This window comes from Panthera tigris, chromosome A2, assembly GCF_018350195.1.
Source record: "Panthera tigris isolate Pti1 chromosome A2, P.tigris_Pti1_mat1.1, whole genome shotgun sequence".
Classification (NCBI taxonomy): Eukaryota; Metazoa; Chordata; class Mammalia; order Carnivora; family Felidae; genus Panthera; species Panthera tigris.
Window position 1 is genome coordinate 20,089,301 of NC_056661.1, and position 20,385 is coordinate 20,109,685.

Below are 20,385 nucleotides of genomic sequence, written 5' to 3' on the forward strand. Positions count from 1 at the left end.
AGGTCAGAGAGGTCTTTTCCTGCTTTCTCCTCTAGGGTTTTGATGGTTTCCTCTCTCACATTCAGGTCCTTTATCCATTTTGAGTTTATTTTTGTTAATGGTGTAAGAAAGTGGTCTAGTTTCAATCTTCTGCATGTTGCTGTCCAGTTCTCCCAGCACCATTTGTTAAAGAGACTGTCTTTTTTCCATTGGATGTTCTTTCCTGCTTTGTCAAAGATTAGTTGGCCATACGTTTGTGGGTCTACTTCTGGGGTTTCTATTCTATTCCATTGGTCTATGTGTCTGTTTTTGTGTCAATACCATGTTGTCTTGATGATTACAGCTTTGTCGTAGAGGCTAAAGTCTGGGATTTTGATGCCTCCTGCTTTGGTCTTCTTCTTCAAAATTACTTTGGCTATTCAGGGCCTTTTGTGGTTCCATATGAATTTTAGGATTGCTTGTTCTAGTTTCGAGAAGAATGCTGGTGCAATTTTGATTGGGATTGCATTGAATGTGTAGATAGCTTTGGGTAGTATTGACATTTTGACAATATTTATTCTTCCAATCCATGAGCAAGGAATGTTTTTCCATTTCTTTATATCTTCTTCCATTTCCTTCATAAGCTTTCTGTAGTTTCCAGCAGACAGATCTTTTACATCTTTGCTTAGGTTTATTCCTAGGTATTTTATGCTTCTTGGTGCAATTGTGAATGGGATAAGTTTCTTTATTTGTCTTTCTGTTGCTTCATTGTTAGTGTATAAGAATGCAACTGATTTCTGTACATTGATTTTGTATCCTGCGACTTTGCTGAACTCATGTATCAGTTCTAGCAGACTTCTGGTGGAGTCTATCAGGTTTTCCATGTATAATATCATGTCATTTGCAAAAAGTGAAAGCTTGACTTCATCTTTGCCATTTTTGATGCCTTTGATTTCCTTTTGTTGTCTAATTGCTGATGCTAGCACTTCCAACACTATATTAAACAACAGCGGTGAGAGTGGACATCCCTGTCGTGTTCCTGATCTCAGGGAGAAAGCTCTCAGTTTTTCCCCATTGAGGATGATATTAGCTGTGGGCTTTTCATAAATGGCTTTTATGATGTTTAAGTATGTTCCTTCTATCCCGACTTTCTCGAGGGTTTTTATTAAGAAACGATGCTGAACTTTGTCAAATGCTTTTTCTGCATTGATTGCCAGGATCATACGGTTCTTACCTTTTCTTTTATTAATGTGATGTATCACATTGATTGATTTGCGAATGTTGAACCAGCCCTGCAGCCCAGGAATGAATCCCACTTGATCATGGTGTATAATTCTTTTTATATGCTGTTGAATTTGACTTGCTAGTATCTTATCGAGAGTTTTTGCATCCATATTCATCAGGGATATTGGCCTGCAGTTCTCTTTTTTTGCTGGGTCTCTGGTTTAGGAATCAAAGTAATGCTGGCTTCATAGAATGAGTCTGGAAGTTGTCCTTCCCTTTCTATTTTTTGGAATAGCTTGAAAAGGATAGGTATTATCTCTGCTTTAAATGTCTGGTAGAAAGAATGAAATATGGCCCTTTGTAGCAACATGGATGGAACTGGAGAGTGTTATGCTAAGTGAAATGAGCCATATAGACAAAGACAGATACCATATGGTTTCACTCTTATGTGGATCCTGAGAAACTTAACAGAAACCCATGGGGGAGGGGAAGGAAAAAAAAAAAGAGGTTAGAGTGGAAGAGAGCCAAAGCATAAGGGACTCTAAAACTCTGAGAACAAACTGAGGGTTGACGAGGGGTGGGAGGGAGGGGAGGGTGGGTGATGGGTATTGAGGAGGGCACCTTTTGGGATGAGCACTGGGTGTTGTATGGAAACCAATTTGACAATAAATTTCATATATTGAAAAAAATTTTTTAAATAAAAATCAATAAATAAATAAATGTCTGGTAGAATTCCCCAGGGAAGCCATCTGGTCCTGGACTCTTATTTGTTGGGAGATTTTTGATAACTGATTCAATTTCTTCACTGGATATGGATCTGTTCAAGTTTTCTATTTCTTACTGTTTGAGTTTTGGAAGAGTGTGGGTGCTTAGGAATTTGTCCATTTCTTCCAGGTTGTCCAGTTTGTTGGCATATAATTTTTCATAGTATTCCCTGGTAATTGCTTGTATCTCTGAGGGATTGGTTGTAATAATTCCATTTTCATTCATGATTTTATCCTTTTGGGTTCTCTCCCTTTTCTTTTTGAGAAGCCTGGCTAGAGGTTTATCAATTTTGTTTATTTTTTCAAGAAAACCAACTCTTGGTTTCATTGATCTGCTCTACAGTGTTTTTTAGATTCTATATTGTTTATTTCTGCTCTGACCTTTATTATTTCTCTTCTTCTGCTGGGTTTGGGGTGTCTTCTTCTGCTGGGTTTGTGCTGTTCTGCTTCTGTATCCTTTAGGTGTGCTGTTAGATTTTGTATTTGGGATTTTTCTTGGTTCTTGAGATAGGCCTGGATTGCAATGTATTTTCCTCTCAGGACTACCTTTGCTGCATCCCAAAGCATTTGGATTGTTGTATTTTCATTTTCATTTGTTTCCATATATTGTTAAATTTCTTCTCTAATTGCCTGGTTGACCCCTTCATTCTTTAGTAGGGTCTTCTTTAACCTCCATGCTTTTGGAGGTTTTCCAGACTTTTTCCTGTGGTTGATTTCAAGCTTCATAGCATTGTGGTCTGAAAGTATGCATGGTATGATCTCAATTCTTGTATATTTATGAAGGGCTGATTTGTGACCCAGTATGTGATCTATCTTGGAGAATGTTGCACGTGCACTGGAGAAGAAAGTATATTCTGTTGCTTTGGGATGCAGAGTTCTAAATATATCTGTCAAGTCCATCTGATCCAGTGTATCATTGTTTCTTTATTTGTTTCTTTATTGATCCTGTGTCTAGATGATCTATCCATTGTTGTAGGTGGAGTATTAAAGTCCCCTGCAGTTACCAGATTCTTATCAATAAGGTTGCTTATGTTTGTGATTGTTTTATATATTTGGGGGCTCCCATATTCGGCACATAGACATTTATAATTGTTAGCTCTTCCTGATGGATAGACCCTGTAATTATTATATAATGCCCTTCTTCATCTCTTGTTACAGCCTTTAATTTAAAGTCTAGTTTGTCTGATATAAGTATGGCTACTTCAGCTTTCTTTTGACTTCCAGTAGCATGATAGATAGTTCTCCATCCCCTCACTTTCAATCTGAAGGTGTCCTCAGGTCTAAAATGAGTCTCTTGTAGACAGCAAATAGATGGGTCTTGTTTTTCTATCCATTCTGATACCCTATGTCTTTTGGTTGGAGCATTTAGTCCATTTACATTCAGTGTTATTATGGAAAGATATGGGTTTGGAGTCATTGTGATGTCTGTAGGTTTCATGCTTGTGGTGATGTCTCTGGTACTTTGTGGTCCTTGCAACATTTCACTCACAGAATCCCCCTTAGGATCTCTCATAGGGCTGGTTTAGTGGTGATGAAATCCTTCAGTGTTTGTTTGTTTGGGAAGACCTTTATCTCTCCTTGTATTCTAAATGACAGACTTGCTGGATAAAGGATTCTCAGCCACATATTTTTTTCTGTTCATCACATTGAAGATTTCCTGCCATTCCTTTCTGGCCTGCCAAGTTTCAGTAGATAGGTCTGTGACTAGTCTTATAGGTCTCCCTTTATAAGTTAGAGCTTAATTACGTTCTTACAACCCCACTTCTCACAACTCTGCTGTTCTTTGACGTCTCAGACTGCAGGCTACCCTTTCTGTGTGCCCCACACCAAGCACTGACCATGCTGGCCTGTGTTAGCTGTTGTCCCTGCCTCCTCTACCAGATGATGAGCTAGGTATTGGACACCATGGCTGTTTCTTGTGCATTTTTCCTTAGAACCCAACGTAGTCCCTGAGACATGTTAGATTCATGGAGATGAAAATCAAAGTTAACATTTATTGAGCACTTCTAAGAGCTAGAGCACAGGGACACCAAAGAAGACTGTTAACCACCATTACTGCTTCACAAACAAGGAAATATAAGCTTAGAGAAGTAAATATCTTGCCCTGAAGTAGGCAGCTGGTTGTCACAGGACAAATATTTGTTGAATGTATAATAAGATGTCACTTGTCACTTCAGGAATATTGATTCCATAGAATAAAAGTAATTCTGAAAACCCAAAATTGTCAATATTACCAACTATGACATGATATATATATTTTTTAAATATTTATTTTTGAGAGAGAGAGAAACAGTGTGAGTGGGGAAGGGGCAGAGAGAGAGAGACACACAGAATCTAAAGCAGGCTCCAGGCTCCGAGCTGTCAGCTCAGAGCCCGACATAGGGCTCAAACCTAGGAACCTTGAGATCATGACCTGAGCCAAAGTCGGACACTTAACTTCCTGAGCCACCCAGGTACCCCATGACACGATACATTTGAAGAACTTAGCATTTTATTTGACTTAAAGACATTGGTTTTGCATACATTGATCTGCAGCATTACTTGTTTTGGATTTCTCAGTTTCTCCTAATAACTTCTCCCTTTATCAGCACTATAGAGGGTGATGAATCAATATCCCCATATCCTCCCATCACCAACTCCTCTGCCTAATACAGAAGTTCTAACACTTGAATAGGCATCACAACTGGGAGGGCTTATTGAAACAGATTGCTTCTCCTTTTCCCAAGTTTATGATCCACTGGGAGCCTGAGAATCTTCATTTCTAATGATATCTAATGACTGATACTGCTAGCCCAGGGGCCCATTTTGAGAATTCAAGGGAACTACTGCACCCATGTTTACACAGTCATACCCCCTGCTGCTCCAGGTCCCTTTCCCCTATTTGCCGTGTCCTGGAAAACACAATCTACCTATACCTGCATGTTTGAAGAGAGATCCCTTGTTATAAACAGACCCTTCTTCCCCTGGGAGGCTTGTGGGCCACTGATTGACCCAGTAAGAAGAGACAAGATTTGAACTGAGAATGAGATCCCTTGGCCTCTGGTCCTGGCTCTATCTGACTTTACATGACCCCAGGCAAGTCCCTGCTGAAGTCTCTTCTCCACACAGAGAAAGACATGGCATCAATCCCTAAGGACCCCTGGTCTCAGATTTTCTTTCTCTGAAATGCATATTCAAGCAGCTGACTCATCAGGCCATACATGAATGTACAACAGTTTCTGCGGAGCAGACCACTGTAAACAGAGCCACATTTATTCATCCATTCTCATTTCCTGCTGAAGGGGTTCAGAAACCATAATTGCCTACAATGAATTTTCTAATTCAATTATTTTTTTATAACTTCATTGCTTTGGGACTCTTTGGCCCTATGTGAAGTGAGAAAATGCTTCTGTTATAGCTCATTATTAAAAGCAGCCATGCCTCTTTGTTTATATGAAGTATTTATATAAATAATACCAAAATACCACATTTATTTTTTTAATATGATTTATTGTCAAACTAGCTAACATACAGTATATACAGTGTTCTCTTGGATTCGGGAGTAGATTTCCATGATTCATCACTTACATACAACACCCAGTGCTCATCCCAAGTGCCCTCCTCAATGCCCATCACTCATTTCCCCTACCCCCATCAACCCCTCAGTTTGTTCTCTGTATTTAAGAGTCTCTTATGGTTTGCCTCCCTCCCTCTCTGTTTGTAACTATTTTTTTTCCTTCCCTTCCTCCATGGCCTTCAGTTAAGTTTCTCAAATTCCACATATGATCTGTCTTTGTCTGACTGAGTTTCTCTTATTTCACTTAGCATACTACCCTCCAGTTCCATCCTCGTTGCAAATGGCAAGATTTCATTCTTTTTCATCACTTAGTAGTATTCCATTGTATATATAAACCACATTTTCTTTATCCATTCATCACTTGATGGACATTTGGACTCGTTCCATAATTTGGCTATTGTTGATAGCACTGCTATGAATATTAGGGTGCATGTACCCCTATGAATCAGCACGCTGTTTCCTTTGGATAAATTCCCAGTAGTGTTCTTGCTGGGTCCTAGTGTAATTCTGTTTTCAATTTTTTGAGGAGCCTCCACACTGTTTTCCAGAGTGGCTGCACCAGTTTGCATTCCCACCAACAGTGCAAGAGAGTTACCCTTTTTCCACATCCTCATCAACATCTGTTGTTTCCTGAGTTGTTAATTTTAGCCACTCTTGAGTGGTGTGAGGTGCCACAATACTACATGAAAAATTTTTAATTTTTTCTTTAATGTTTATTACTTTTGAGAGAGAGAGAGAGACAGTGGGAGCAGAGTAGGGACAGAGAGAAGGAGACACAGAATCCAAAGCAGGCTCCAGGCTCTGAGCTGTCAGCAGAGCCTGATGCAGGGCTCAAACTCACGAGCAGTGGGATCATGACCTGAGCCGACGTCAGACACTCAACCAACTGAGCCACCCAGGCGCTCCCAGTACCACATTTTAAAGGCTAATGAGGGGTTTAAAAGACTTTTATCTCACATCACTTATGACTAATTTCTCACCTCAGAGTAAATCCAGTGAGGCTTGTTGGAAGTGCCTGAGCACTGCTGAACACCTTGCAGATCAGTTGGGTAGGAAAAAGTACAGTATTGCTCCTCACGGTTTAAGAATTCAGTAACAAATGCAGGTGCCCCAGTGATGAGGCAGTGGCGAGGCAGCAGCCCCAAGGGCTCTAGGTCCTATGGGGACAAACAGTGGAGCTTTTTATCCTGAAGTAGAATCTCTGAAGGATACACTCATACCTTGCTCAACTCAGAATCATGTCAGTCATTCGAGTAAGGGCTAGCCCTGCTGCAAGCTTCCTTTGTGACTGGCTAACTAGAGGGTAAAGTTCTAACCAAATGTATTTTACTCACACAATTTCTTTTGAGTGTACATTTTTTTAAGAAAGAGAAACACTTGACAAAGACCTCTTTTGTATCCAAAATACTTTTCTTTCCATGGAATCCTTGCCTTTTGACCCTAGACTGGGAAAAGAGTATCTGAGGTGTGTAAGTTCCAACTTTAAACCACTGGAGTGGGGAGCCTTCCTAATCAAGGGGGCAGAGTGGTTTCTTGGTGCTGTAGATGAGGTCCTGCCTTCCCTCGGATTTATTTGGTACAAGGATAAAATCAGGAAGCAGTTCCCAGCCATTCTCACCTGTGGTAGGAGCTAGATTTCCCAATCTTCCTCTGAGGTCAGCTTGGGTTCATGAAGTCTCTGCTTCCCTCTAGGTGGAGGCTGAGCTGATTGACAAGCTGGACAGCATGGTGTCAGAAGGGAAAGGCGACGAGAGTTACAGAGAGCTCTTCGGCCTGCTGTAAGCTGCTTTAGCCCCAAGCACCCCACACTGGGGGAGGGGGTGAAATGGGCTGATGAGGGGTAGGGGTGCAACCCATGCTGGCTGGGCTTCAGAGGGTGAGTATCAGGAGTGACCTAGATTGTTCCTAGTCAATAGGACGGTGGCATTATGGCAGCAAGCTCTCAGGGATTGCCATAGTTGACTAAAGAGGTAGAGACAGGCGGTAACTCTGAGCTCTTAGATTTGCTGATAGGAAAAGGGTCTTTATATGTCTTCATAGCATGCACTGTATCCAGTTGGGCACACAGCCCATGGGGACTCTCTGAGGGCTCAGTGCTGGCATTTCTGAGAGGTAAAAAGTTAAATCCTTGCTTCATAAGATGGTACAATCAACTTGAAAAAACACTACCATGGATCTTGTGACTTTAAAAGTTGTGCCCACTCTCCAGGACAGTTTCCCTGTTTGTGAAACAGGGTGTTTGTACTGAGTGATGTCAGGGATTTTCCCAGGTCTACATTCATAGCTCCTGTCTTTTTTTTTTTAACATTTATTTATTTTTGAGACACAGAGAGACAGAGCATGAACAGGGGAGGGTCAGAAAGAGGGAGACACAGAATCTGAAACAGGCTCCAGGCTCTGAGCTGTCAGCACAGAGCCCGATGCGGGGCTCAAACTCACGGACCGCAAGATCAACCTGAGCCAAAGTCGGACGCTTAACCGACTGAGCCACCCAGGCGCCCCTCATAGCTCCTGTCTTGAAATGTTGGAGGCCAAGAGTCTTTGCCACAGGGCTAAGTCCAAAGGAGGGACTCAGGAGAGCCATGATTCTCCCAGATAGATAGTGATGCTGGACATTTTATCTTCCAAAAAAACAAAATCTTTAGACTTTTATAGCTCTAGAGTCCCCTCCCATCTCACTCATTATTTCCAGCTTTAATATTTTCTTTGTTTTCATGCCATTTTGAAGACAAGCCTATAACATATTTTTCCAATAATAATACTGTACATTTGCTTAGAACTTTACAGTGTACAAATGTGTTGACGTTTCTTACTTAATCCTCACAACACACCTGTGAAGTGAGCAGGGCAGAAATTATCTTCATGACTAAAGGTGGTGAAACTGAGATGAGGAAAGTGTTAGCATGCCCTCAGTTGAATGACCTGTGAAAAGCCAATCTGGGGGGAGGACTCAGATCTTCCAATTTCAAGAAGGGGGAATCTTTCTACTATATCCTACCCACTTTGTTCCTTAATGAGTCACACAAAATGTGAATTTATGAAATTTAAGTAAGTATAATTTGTGTAAATGAATCTAGTATTTTTCTTTTAGCTAAAGATGTTTCTAACTGTGGAAATAATGCAGAGAAATCTCTTCCTAAGTCACTAACAGATGATTTTACTGCAAAGGAAAAAGCACACAAATAACTTGCACTTACTAATTACCTGACCAAATAGTGTTTCATAAACTCTTCTAAATCATGTTTGAGGACTGAAAACTTCCGAGAACCATAAAGCAGCATTTCCCAATTTGTGTTTTGGGGAAGTTGCTGGGGGAAAAAAGTAAGTGGTCAGTTCAGAAAAGATTCAATTAAACAAAATTGAGCAGACCTCTATTACAGGACTTAGCAAAGCCTTTAATAGGCAGAAAGATGTGAAATTATCTCTGACAGGAGTGTGTAGTGACCAGCATTTCCCAGGCTTGTTTGCTCGCAGAACACCTTTCTTGGTCCTCCAGGACAGCAGAGCTCTGGAGAATAGTTTGGGAAATACTGACACAGTGGCTTCATCCACACAGCTCAGAGGCCAGAGCAATGGTGTGCCTTCTCTCTCTAGTAATACAGGTCACATGGGAAACCCTCACTTTCCCAGAAGCCTCAGTTCAGGCCATATACTCTGTGTGGGGAAGACTGTCGCCGTCATGGCAGCATTAACAGCAGCCAGGTTGTGAGTGGGAGTACCCAGTGCTGGGCTTTTAGCTGGGCCTGCCACTCCAGGTGACTTTCATGACTTTTAGGGAGTGAGGGACAGTGTAGAAAGGAATCAGGAATGAGACCTGGACCTGGGCTCATCACTAGAGCAAACAGAAATTCTAGGTCATCATCCTCTAGGAGAGGTCTGTGGGAAGGCAGAGAAGCCAGAGGCTACCCTGAGGTGCCAGGAGCATGGGCTGGCAAATGAGAAAAGGACCTGGGCATTTAGCTCTTGGCTCTGGCAATTTTCACTTGGAAACATCCCCTGACAGTGGAGATGACCAGGTATAACTCCTAGTTTCACTCACTGCCCTTCATACTGGGCCCTCAAGACTAGTCGGAACCTTTTCCTTGGTTTACATGAAAAGTTGAGTTTGTATGTTTGCTGAGGATGCCTCTGAGTGGTGATGGAGGTAGTTGGCCAACTGCAAAGCCAGATCCATCCTCAGTGGGCTCTTATTCATCTGCTGTTTTAGAACAAACCTCACAGCATACACCTAAAGGGCTGGGGCTTTAAAACCCCTTCCTCAGTTCATTGGCATCCTTAGGAACTTATACAGGAAAATGGAAAATATGCTCATCTGTTCCTGCCAGTTCAGTAATCACCTTGTCTTTGCTTTCTGCTGCATGGAGTAGAACCCAGCTGTTTGGGCCCTACCCCAGGTAAGACTGTAGTGTGGTAAGTCTTCTGTCTCCAGATCCATCACAGGCTCCATGGGCTCTGGGACCTCACTTTTGTGCCCAAGGAAGGCTCATAAATTGTATACTGTGTTTGTTTCCCTCCACCCTCCCACTAATAGCCTACTGGAGAAGGTTGAACAGGAAACATGGCGTGAAACCGGCATTTCCTTTGTGACCTCAGTCACCCGCCTCATGGAACGCCTTCTCGACTACAGGTATCTTCTCCGGCACCTACCTATCTGACCTTTTGTCTGATCAGGATACTTGCCTCAGCAAGGACATCCTCTGACCTTAAAATTGAAACCATGTGGCCTTCGGGGGGAGGACTCTTCTGGTTTGGGTGCCATCATCAGTCATTGGGAATCTAGTGATGGCCAAAGAGAGGGAAAGAGTCCTCTCCCAGGGGTAGGCCAGGGCTTCCTAGGATCCCCCCTGATATGTGAGCACATATATCCAGGAGGCATCCCAGGGACACGCAGGTTTCCATCCAGAAAGGTCACAGCTCAGAGCAATGCAGCAAACAACTGTAGGTCCTTTGTGCTGTGTTCCTGAGAGCCATATGACAGATGGGCGGGGAAATATCACCCGGTACAGAAGTGTGACACAGCAGGACTTCCAGTTGGTTTTTCCAGGCACTGGGGATCCTACTTTTCCATGCCTCCATTCTTTGCCTAAATTGTTTTTTTCTGTCCCTTGGTCCTGACCGTGAACAGATTAGAGGAAGCAGCCTGTGAGCTCAGAGATCTTTATGCTATGTTTAGTTTGAGAGTTCATATAAAATTAGTTTTTTCATGAAATCTTGCTTTCTGTCATATCACAGCTTTTGAATTACTCCAGATGGGGCAATGAAGCCACCATTGCAGGCTTCATTATTCTCTTAGCGGAGTTCATGTGGTGGCTAAGGGTACCTTTTAGGAGCCTAGAGGGAGGTGATAGGGAATGAGGAATGACAGAGGAAATCCATCCCCAAGCAATAGTTGTCTTCTCTGTGCTACAAGACATGTAAACGCCAAAGGAGAGCACTTCCAACCCATGCATCAGGAAATGAGGGGGTTTAGGCCACCTCCAGTTGCTGCTGAATAGAAGGTACTCCTATGGCAAGACTTCTGCTTTGCAGAAGACTCAGGTGTCCAGTGTACTATCTGGACATGGAAATGGAATTCCTGAGAAATGGGTTCCCATGTTAGGCATCCCCTCTTCCTGTAGCACAGTTGTGCTTGTGCAAGTTTCAGCCCATTTTTCCTGGGCCTTAAAAGTTGACAAGTGGCCTTTTGGGGATGCCTTTTAGAATAGTGGACTCCTTTGTTCATGCCATATCCCCAGCCTTTTCTGTACCTGCTATCAGACAGGGAAGGGATGCACAAAACTCTATACCTCCCCCACCCTAAAACATTTACTAAAGGTTAAGCTCTATTCACTGTGGCCTACCAGAAAGAGCCTAAATTAATTTCTTAGCCTAGTTCTAGCTGCCTGTTTGATTTTTGTATCTACCTTGTACAAACAACTCAAACTCGTGGCCAAACCCAATTTCATTCTCTTCCATTTCTTGTCTCAATAATGGGTTCATTAATAAACAAAGTTCATGCTCTTTCACATGGCAGCAAAGCCCCTTCATAAACTGGCCTTTGCCTACTCCTCCAGCCCTGTTGCTTGACAGTCCCAGCACCCATGTGCACATGCTAACCTCCTAGTGTTGCTCCCTGTTAACACAAAAGGAAATACCACAATGTTTATCATGGCTCTTATCTGTTAAAAATACACTATGTGCTTTGTGCTTGACAAGCATTATCTCTAATCCCATAAGGAGCTGTGAAGGGTTATCCCTGTTTTTATCAGTGAAGAAACACCAGTGATAGGAAATGCCATTGCTGGGATTTGAACCCACATCTGACTCAAGAGCCATGCCCTATTCTTTCATCCGTGTTGTCTCCACTCACATCCCTTCTCTTCAGGCTTCTCTACATGCTATGTCCTCCCAAGAGTGGCCTTCCTACCAAGCCCCATCAAGGAAGTTTTGCCAGATAAAAGCTTACCTGGATCTCTGTATACACTTCTTTCAAAGCATCAGTCACCTTGCATGATAATCATTTGTCACCTTTCTGACTCATTCAATTGAAGAGAGAAGCCTCTTGAGGGCAGGGACCTTGTCCTTATCTTCCTGGTCCCAAGTGTACAGTATATATTGACCAATTGGAAGACCGTGCAGGAACCAAAGTAGTCTCTTTTACCCCAGTGCAATTTAGTGCAATAAGAACCTACTAAGAAAATAGTTGACAGATACATATACATTGATTAGGCAAATAATTAATAGGTTATACTCCAGAATGATCTGAACCTAGAGTGTGAGACTCTGTTTTAGACTAGCATGAACCTTAAGTACTCAGAGGAGTACCTCTTCAACTTTTGTGTGAATGATACTCTGTGTCAGATATAAGATGCTCACTGGTGGCAACTGTATTTCTCAGGTTAGGAAGCAGAGCCCCGTGGGGTAGGGGGAGTGGTTCTTAGTGCCCTGGAACATACAGGGACAGGGCTAGGGTTGCCAAGCCCTTGGGACTTTAAGTGTAACCTCCACCTGGAAAAGGAACTGGAGGTTATGGAGCCTTCCTTTCTCAGGCCTCTCCAGTTGCACTAAGGGCTGCCTGGGCCCTGGTCTAGGTCACCACAAGCCCAGTGCTCACAACCGGTTGCTTCAGAAGCCTCTTTAGGAGGGTCTTCCCTGTTCGTCCTCCAGAGAAAGAACAGGGGAGAGCAATGGCTACACCCAAGTCAGAGGCTTTAAAAGGTGTCCTCTATGTTGAGTAGCCACACATAAGTGATGCACAGCCACACAGAAGAGAAGAGGCAGCTGTTAGCAGTGCATGGGAGAGGTGGTCATAGAGCACAAAGGTGTAGGGAATGCCCCTGCCATCACAGGGTTGAGGACAATACTTTCCTGTTTAATTGACTTGGCAATGAAGTTCTAGTTATAGCCAAACAGAAGGTAATGCCTGGTAAGTGTTTCAGATGCTTTCTAGAAAAAACAAAACAAACAAAAACAAAAAAAAACATTAAATGCCAAAGTAGCTAGTTGAGACCTCACTACTCTCTATCCGCCAACTTATTGGAGAGACAGATGCTTCCTGCCACTTTCTATGTTGCTTGTAACTAACTAGTTGGCCATCTGGTCCACCTCTTAAAAAGTCACAGCACTTTCCTGTCCCTACTAGCACTAAAAGGTTCTGCAGTAGCCTGTTAAGGACCCCCATGTCTGACTACAGAGGAACCAAATGCCATATGGCAGTTAGGGAACCAAAAAAGGAGGACGACCTTGGTTTCAAATCCCACAGAGCTGCCACTTCTGATAGTAGCCCTCCATAGAAGGGAGGACACTTGGCTTTGCAGAATATCATGAGAGTTGTGTGGATTTTTCAGTATTCCTTTCTTTCAAAGAAGTTATCCCTTTGTGAGCTGGATTGCAGCTGGGAAGGCGGGAATAACTAACTTTGTCACATTATCACCCAGAGGTTCAGTGACTTGGACTAAGGCTCCTGACTCCCAACTGTGATGTTTCTCACTGGGCCCCATGCCTGTTAGTAGAGCAAAGTCAAGATACTCTCTCCACCTGATCTTAGTGGTCCATAAACCCACTTATGCTGCCTTTCCCTAACACACAGCTACACAAGGAACTGTATCTATATGCCAGGGCACTGTAGAGTGCCATAGAAGGAGACACAGCAAACAGATGGAACTCTGGCTGGCTGTGTGTAGAGGAGGCTTCTGGCGAGATTCACCATTCTGGTTCTCCTTCTCCTTTGTCTCCTTGTGCCAAGCCTCTGCTACTTCCAGAGGAGCTTGGTTTTGACCAGTCCTCCTCTCTCCCTAGGGAAGGATCCATTCTCAGTGTTCCTGTTGTTCTGTGTCTCATAGACCAGCCTTGACCCCTCTTACACCCAACCCTGCTCTGATCAGCATGAATGTAACTCAGCCCTGGGTGAAGCTACCCCTAAATCAGAAAGAAACTTTAAACCTGCTGCTTCTACTTAGTACACAGGAAGGAAACCATAGGGAGAAAAGCCAGTAAGATGGTTAACATGGTGGCCATGCCACGGTTGCTGTAACCACAGGGTCTTGAAGCTAGGTCTCTGGAGTGGAGCATATTGGCTTCTGTTGAACGCTGACCTACAAAATGAAACTTTCCCTGTAAGAAAAGCTCTGTGCCTCTCCTTCTGGGGACTTGAGGATTTGACGTTTATCTTTACTGATACACTCTTCTGTGCTGAGGATATTGGTACTACCCTAATGTACCATCTGGGCTCTACAGTCTGCCACCAGAATGAGAGGTTCAGTTGAACAGAGATCTCTGAACCCTAGGAGTGGGTCCAAACCTCAGAGGGAGCTCACTGTATAGCCCCCACCTGTGGAAGCATTTTCTGTTGGAGAGCATCTTAATTTAGGGTTTAGTTATACTAATGCCTCTGTGACACTGCAGTTCTATGCATTGTTCCAGAGCCACCACTTCATGCCATGGGACATTCATCTGTGCTTTCCTTTCCAGGGACTGCATGAAAGGAGAGGAAACAGAGAATAAGAAGATTGGCTGCACTGTTAACCTGATGGTGAGAAGACATGGGCCCCTCCTCCTATCTGCCCAGCGGAATAGCTTCTGGCCTGCACTGTGACAGGCTTGGCCATTCTACTGTGGCTGCAAGCCTAAGGACTTGAGTCAGGATATCAGCTCTGTCCCTAATATCTCAGAGACCTGCACCTCACCAGTCACATTTTCACTTGAGAAAGGAATGTTCTCCTTGGACAGAACTCTACCCTTGGCCTCTTAACAAGGTCCAGTCAACCCTGAAATACCCTAATTCCCAGTCTGCCTTGGCACTCCTCCTCTTTCTCAATATTTGGACTCCCGCAGATCTGCCATTCGTTCCACCATACCTGGGGAGCAGTTGTGCCTTCTGGCTGATCCTTTCTATTGCTGGTGCTGTCTGTGCCCATGGCCTGCCCTCCTCCTGTCCAGTACACCCAGGGCTTTGGCCAGCTGCCTGGAGCTCAGGTATGGCCTCCACAGGTGGAAACCTCTCTCATCTTTATGCGTATTTCCTTTTCTCTCTCACAGAACTTTTACAAATCTGAGATAAACAAAGAAGAGATGTATATCCGCTATATCCATAAGCTTTGTGACATGCATTTGCAGGCTGAAAACTACACAGGTGAGTAGAAGGGGGACCCAACCATGTCTCCCTGTGAGGACAGACTGGACAGGTGTGCACAGCTAGCAGAGAAAGGCTCTGAGCTGGTGCCTGACAGATCTTAGCGGAGTGTTGGGGCTTATGTTGCCCCCTCACTTCATTCTTTCCCTCAAATCCTTTGTCACATATGGCAGAAAGAAAGCAGGCATAAATTCCACTTGTGCCTTCATGCCATGTCCTCTGCTGTCTGAGGCTGTTCTGCTCTCTCCTTGCCTCCTGTCCATCCCCTCTGAGGCCTCAAGGGTAACCTCCAAATTCTCATGCACTAGGTTCAGAGCATCCTGAGCTCACTGTCCCTCTCTAAGAGCAGAGCCTTCTTGACCTTGAAAACCTTCACAGCCAGAGCTACATGAGGCCATAACACTGAAATATCTGCCTAACTTCTGAACTTGCTAGCAGAACTGCTTTGCAGTCTAGGCTCTTCCCCGCAAAATGCACAGCAGCCCCACTTTGATTTTCCAATAGAAAGTATTGAGAGTGTTCATCTGGCTTTCTGACGGACCATATAGGGCCCCTTTCTACAATTTATTACTAAGGCCCTTTCTAATAGAACAAATTTAAAAGCATTTCAGCCTGCCTGTCACACTGTTTACTGAGTACCACTCAGTCAGGAGGGTATGTGCATGCATGTATCTCCTGACTGATCACCTGGTGCCATAGCTTCCCCAAAATAGCCACCTTCTTCACTGTGGTGGCCAGCCACTACATCCTAGCTCTTGAGCCATAGGACTTGAATTTGTGTGACAAACCATGAAATTCAAGCTATTCTTATCCACAAACATTACTAGAATTAGATGGGTTTGTAGAAACACAGAACCCTCCTTCCTTATTTCTAGATGTAAGGGATTGTTTGGCATAGATTCCACCTTTTCTGACCACATAAGTTAACAAGAATTAAATCTGAAATGACTAGATTGAATCTGCCATTCTCTCCATCTACTTCCACCCATGATTGCAGCAAGCCTCTGAGAAGACAATAGACTTTGATAAATTCCATATAATATAGAGGCATTTACTAAATTCCTAGAGGTCTGGGCCATGACTGAGAGGTGGGGTCAGGGATTTGGACAGAAAGAGAGGGTGCTAAGCCTTGTCTCTGGCGGCCTCAGGAATAACATCTGAAAAGGATATGATCAGAAAAGAAAAAAATTTCACCTGGTTTCCTAAATTCCAAAGGGAGCCCTTGAGTGCCTCAGGAGCTTGTTCCCCAGAAATAAAAGACTTCCCATCTGGATCCAGTAAGGAAGCATGTGCATCCCTGGGCAGGAAGGTCCAGTGACCAGAGCACAGGCAGAGAGGCAAGGATAAGGATGAGGAAGAGCCTGGGGAGTGGCTGCAGGCAGGTGTGTTTGGCTAAAACTAGAAGTGGGTCACGGAATAGTTAGAAATGAGATTCTTCACAGTTATTGGTAGCGGACTTGAGTAGGGCCTTGAAGGCCAGACAAAAGCTAGAGCTAATTACCTTACCACTGTTCTGAGTGGTTGGAAAGGAAGCTGTAATACATTGACTAAAAAGGAACCCAAGAATTGTCTCTGACATGTCTGTGTCTCCCAAAGCAAGGTAACTTGTGCACAAATTCTCAGGTAGCTCGGTCATACTTCATCTGGAGCCCAGTATCGATAATTAGGCTATGAGAGGAAGTTGTCTACCAGGATCTTTGACTCCTTAATGCTATGGGCAAAGGTTATTGGCTGGCTGGGCAGCCCCTCTATGTAACCTTTGGTATCCAGTTTCCCTGACCTGGGCTGCACATGCCCTATCCTAGCAGAGTGCTTGGGCTAGTCCCCTGGCACCAGACTCCCCCTGGACCCCTGAGGAGAAGTCCCTGGATCTCCATATTGCCTGTTCCCCACAGAGGCCGCATTCACTCTGCTCCTCTACTGTGAGCTGCTGCAGTGGGAAGAACGGCCACTTCGGGAATTCCTCCACTACCCATCCCAGACAGAGTGGCAGCGGAAAGAGGGACTGTGCCGCAAGATCATCCACTACTTCAACAAAGGCAAGGTAGGTGTCATTAGGCAAGCTGTTCAGCTCTTTGGGTTCTACAATAATGCATGCCATCTAGGCATGCTGCAGAGGGTGGTGTGGGGGCGATAAGTGGGTGGATGTCCACGTATGTGCATCAGCTTTGGAGGCAGCATGATTTTCTCTGGGGAAAAAAATATGTAACAGTTTAATTCTGTGGTTTGGAAACCAATTCCAGATTGAGGGTATGAGACAGCCCCACAGAGCACCCTTGCACGTCTATAAATGCTGATGTTCCTATAGCAGGGGCTTCTGCCCCTCCCCTTACATTTATTAGATTACATAGAGAATTAATGTTGATTTTCTAATCTGCCATAGAACATATGAGCTATAAAAACGAACGGATTTTAACCTTAGTCAAAGGAGGCCTGTCCTGCCTCTTACTAGTACATGTATTTATCTTGGATTTCCCTTCATCACAGCACAGACTAGACTTCTATCATCGGGATTCTTCCCCATCAGGCTTGAATCTGTAGGATTGGCAGGCAGTGTCAGCATTGGTTTAGGCCTCCTTGGTGCTTCCCAGCCATCCTGCTTCTATCTATCTCTCAGCAGGCTCCTTATGGGGCTTTCTGACCACCTACAGTTGGTTGTGGCCCATACACTGAAAAGGCTGGGGTTGTGTGACTTGTTGATGCTGTTTGCTCATTATTCAGCTTTGATCATTGCTTTAAAAACCTGAATTTGGGGTGCCTGGGTGGCTCAGTTGGTTAAGCATCTGACTTCGGTTCAGGTCATGATCTCACAGTTCATGGGTTCATGTCCCACATCAGGCTCTGTACTGACAGCTAGGAGCCTGGAGCCTGGTTTAGATTCTGTGTCTCCCTCTCTCTCTGCCCTTCCCCTGCTCGCACTCTGTCTCTCTCTGTCTCTCAAAAATGAATAAACGTTAAACAATTTTTTTAAAGGCTGAATTTAAGGAGCGCCTGGGTGGTTCAGTTGGTTAAGTGTCCAACTTCAGCTTAGGTCATGATCTCACAGTTCGTGAGTTCAAGCCCCACGTTGGGCTCTGTGCTGACAGCTCAGAGCCTGGAGCTTGCTTCAGATTCTGTGTCTCCCTCTCTCTCTCTGCCCCTTCCCCTCTCATGCTCTGTGTCTCTCTCTCTCCTTCTCATAAATAAACATTTAAAAAATTATTTTATTTTATTTTATTTTACTTTTTAATTTTATTTTTTATTTTTTAAAATTTACATCCAAATTAGTTATCATATAGCGAAACAATGATTTCAGGAATAGATTCCTTAATACCCCTTACCCATTTAGGAAATTGGGTTTTTTTAATGTATTTATTCATCATAAAAAAGAAAGATTTAAACATTAATGGCTTTTGCTCATAAATCAGAAAACATTCATCAGTTTTATATAACATAGGAAACATCTTTGTCAAAAGCATTCACCCATGCAGGAACCTTTCCAGAATCTCAGGAGCTCTTGTGTAACCTAGCCTGGAAAGGGAGCCCATGCTCAGCATTCGGGCAGCCACGTATGACTGATCCATAGTGCCAGCCCAAAGCCTCCTCTTGTTGCTGGTCCAGGGCTGGACTTAAAGCCCCACACCACTATACTTTCAAGGCTGCCTTTCTGGCACCCAGCCCACCTGGAACTGTCATCTACCCACATCCCCAGCAAGCCCTGCCAGCTCAGGAGTGGAATGATCATGGTGTGAGTGTGCATAAGTGCTTTTAGTGTATTAGTTCTCTTTGCTTTCCATGGGCACAGAGTACACAGTGGAGAGTTGTCTTGTTCTGACAGAGCCTACCAGTGGGACATGGGAGCATTAATCGTTCCCCTCTTCACTAAACACTACAGTAGTGTTTAGAAAAGCAGGTTTAAAGCTTAGTATGGATGAAAGAATGAAATGCAAAACCTGCTTGAGTATCATAGATGAACAGATTTGGGGGAAGGACTGGAAGGCTCCGTAGGCCACCTTCTTGAGGATTTCGCACTCATTCTAGTAACCTTGTTTTTTCTGTGAATTTCTGGAGGAGCAAGTTCTGTGCTGAGTGCAGAGCCCTTTCATAAGCTCATCCTCAAAGAGATATTTATCACATTCTTGAGTTAATATAGAGGGTCCAACTTCTGTGTTTCTGTGCCTCAGTACCCCCGTAGAACCAGTGGATAGGGCTAACCAGCTCTTTAAAGCATTCAAGTTATTATTATTATTATCATTATTACTATTACTATTGGCTCCAGAAAAGCAAAATCAGGCTGCTGCAGAAAAAGTGTTCCTGTAGGGTTCTTGGTGTCCAGAGAAAAGCTGCCTTGACAGCAGGAGGAGGGCAAAAAAGAAGACTCTAGGGATGGGCAGGTAAAGGGGTTATAGCCCTCAGCATTCCCAGCACACCCTGCCTCACAAGCCAGGCCCTCTACTTTTCTTCCACACTCTCCCAGCCTCTCTGTTATATGCTTTATACAGATAACCTGACTTCCTTTGGTCCTGTGTTTATTTCCTGAGCACCCAGAAGGACTGAGTCAGAAGTTCAACTCATGGCCATACTCTAACCCTGGGCCATTCTCTTCAGTGATGAGAGCCTGGAGCCTGCCCCAAGCTGGACTGAGTTCCAGTCCACAGAGGGTCAGCACTCCCAGGCCAGACAAGGAGAAAGGAAAGAAGTAAAGTTGAAAAGAAGGAAGGAGAGGCTCAAAAATGAGAGTTGGTCCTCCATCGCAGGGCAGAGGGAGCAGACAGGAAGGAAAGCTAGCAGAGGGCTCTGACACCTGCTTATCTGGCATACAGACCATTAAGACTAGAGCAGCCTTCTCTGTGGGGCTGGGCTTGGGCTCTCCTGACTGAGAGTTGCTATTGCCCACACTCCTCTGAAGAAATGATGAATCCGTTGCTTCTAATATGTTGTGTGTAAACAGAAGTACAGGGGCGCCTGGGTGGCTCAGTCGGTTAAGCGTCCGACTTCGGCTCAGGTCATGATCTTGTGGTCCGTGAGTTCAAGCCCCGCGTCGGGTTCTGTGCTGACTGCTCAGAGCCTGGAGCCTGTTTCAGATTCTGTGTCTCCCTCTCTCTGACCCTCCCCCGTTCATGCTCTCTCTCTGTCTCAAAAAATAAATAAACATTAAAAAAAAAATTAAAAAAAAAAAAAAAGAAGTACAAAGACCACCAGTCTGAGTCCTGGGCCTTTGCCTTCCTTTTCACTTTGATTAGAATGAGCCCTAAGTGAGTGTAGCTTTTGGGTCATCCCTGTCAAAGGGGCCA

General features: G+C 44.1%; 1 protein-coding gene across 5 annotated transcripts in view; it reads left to right on the plus strand.

Annotated features, from left to right (window-relative positions):
- The window catches only part of DOCK3 (dedicator of cytokinesis 3), a 579,897-nt gene that overhangs the window by 530,638 nt on the left and 28,874 nt on the right, over positions 1–20,385 (plus strand). For all 5 annotated transcript variants that reach the window (XM_042979031.1, XM_042979034.1, XM_042979033.1 and 2 more), the window contains 5 exons: positions 7,195–7,280; positions 10,034–10,129; positions 14,452–14,512; positions 15,019–15,112; positions 17,008–17,156. In XM_042979031.1, the coding sequence (XP_042834965.1) occupies positions 7,195–7,280; positions 10,034–10,129; positions 14,452–14,512; positions 15,019–15,112; positions 17,008–17,156 (486 nt within the window). The remainder of the gene's footprint in view (positions 1–7,194; positions 7,281–10,033; positions 10,130–14,451; positions 14,513–15,018; positions 15,113–17,007; positions 17,157–20,385) is intronic.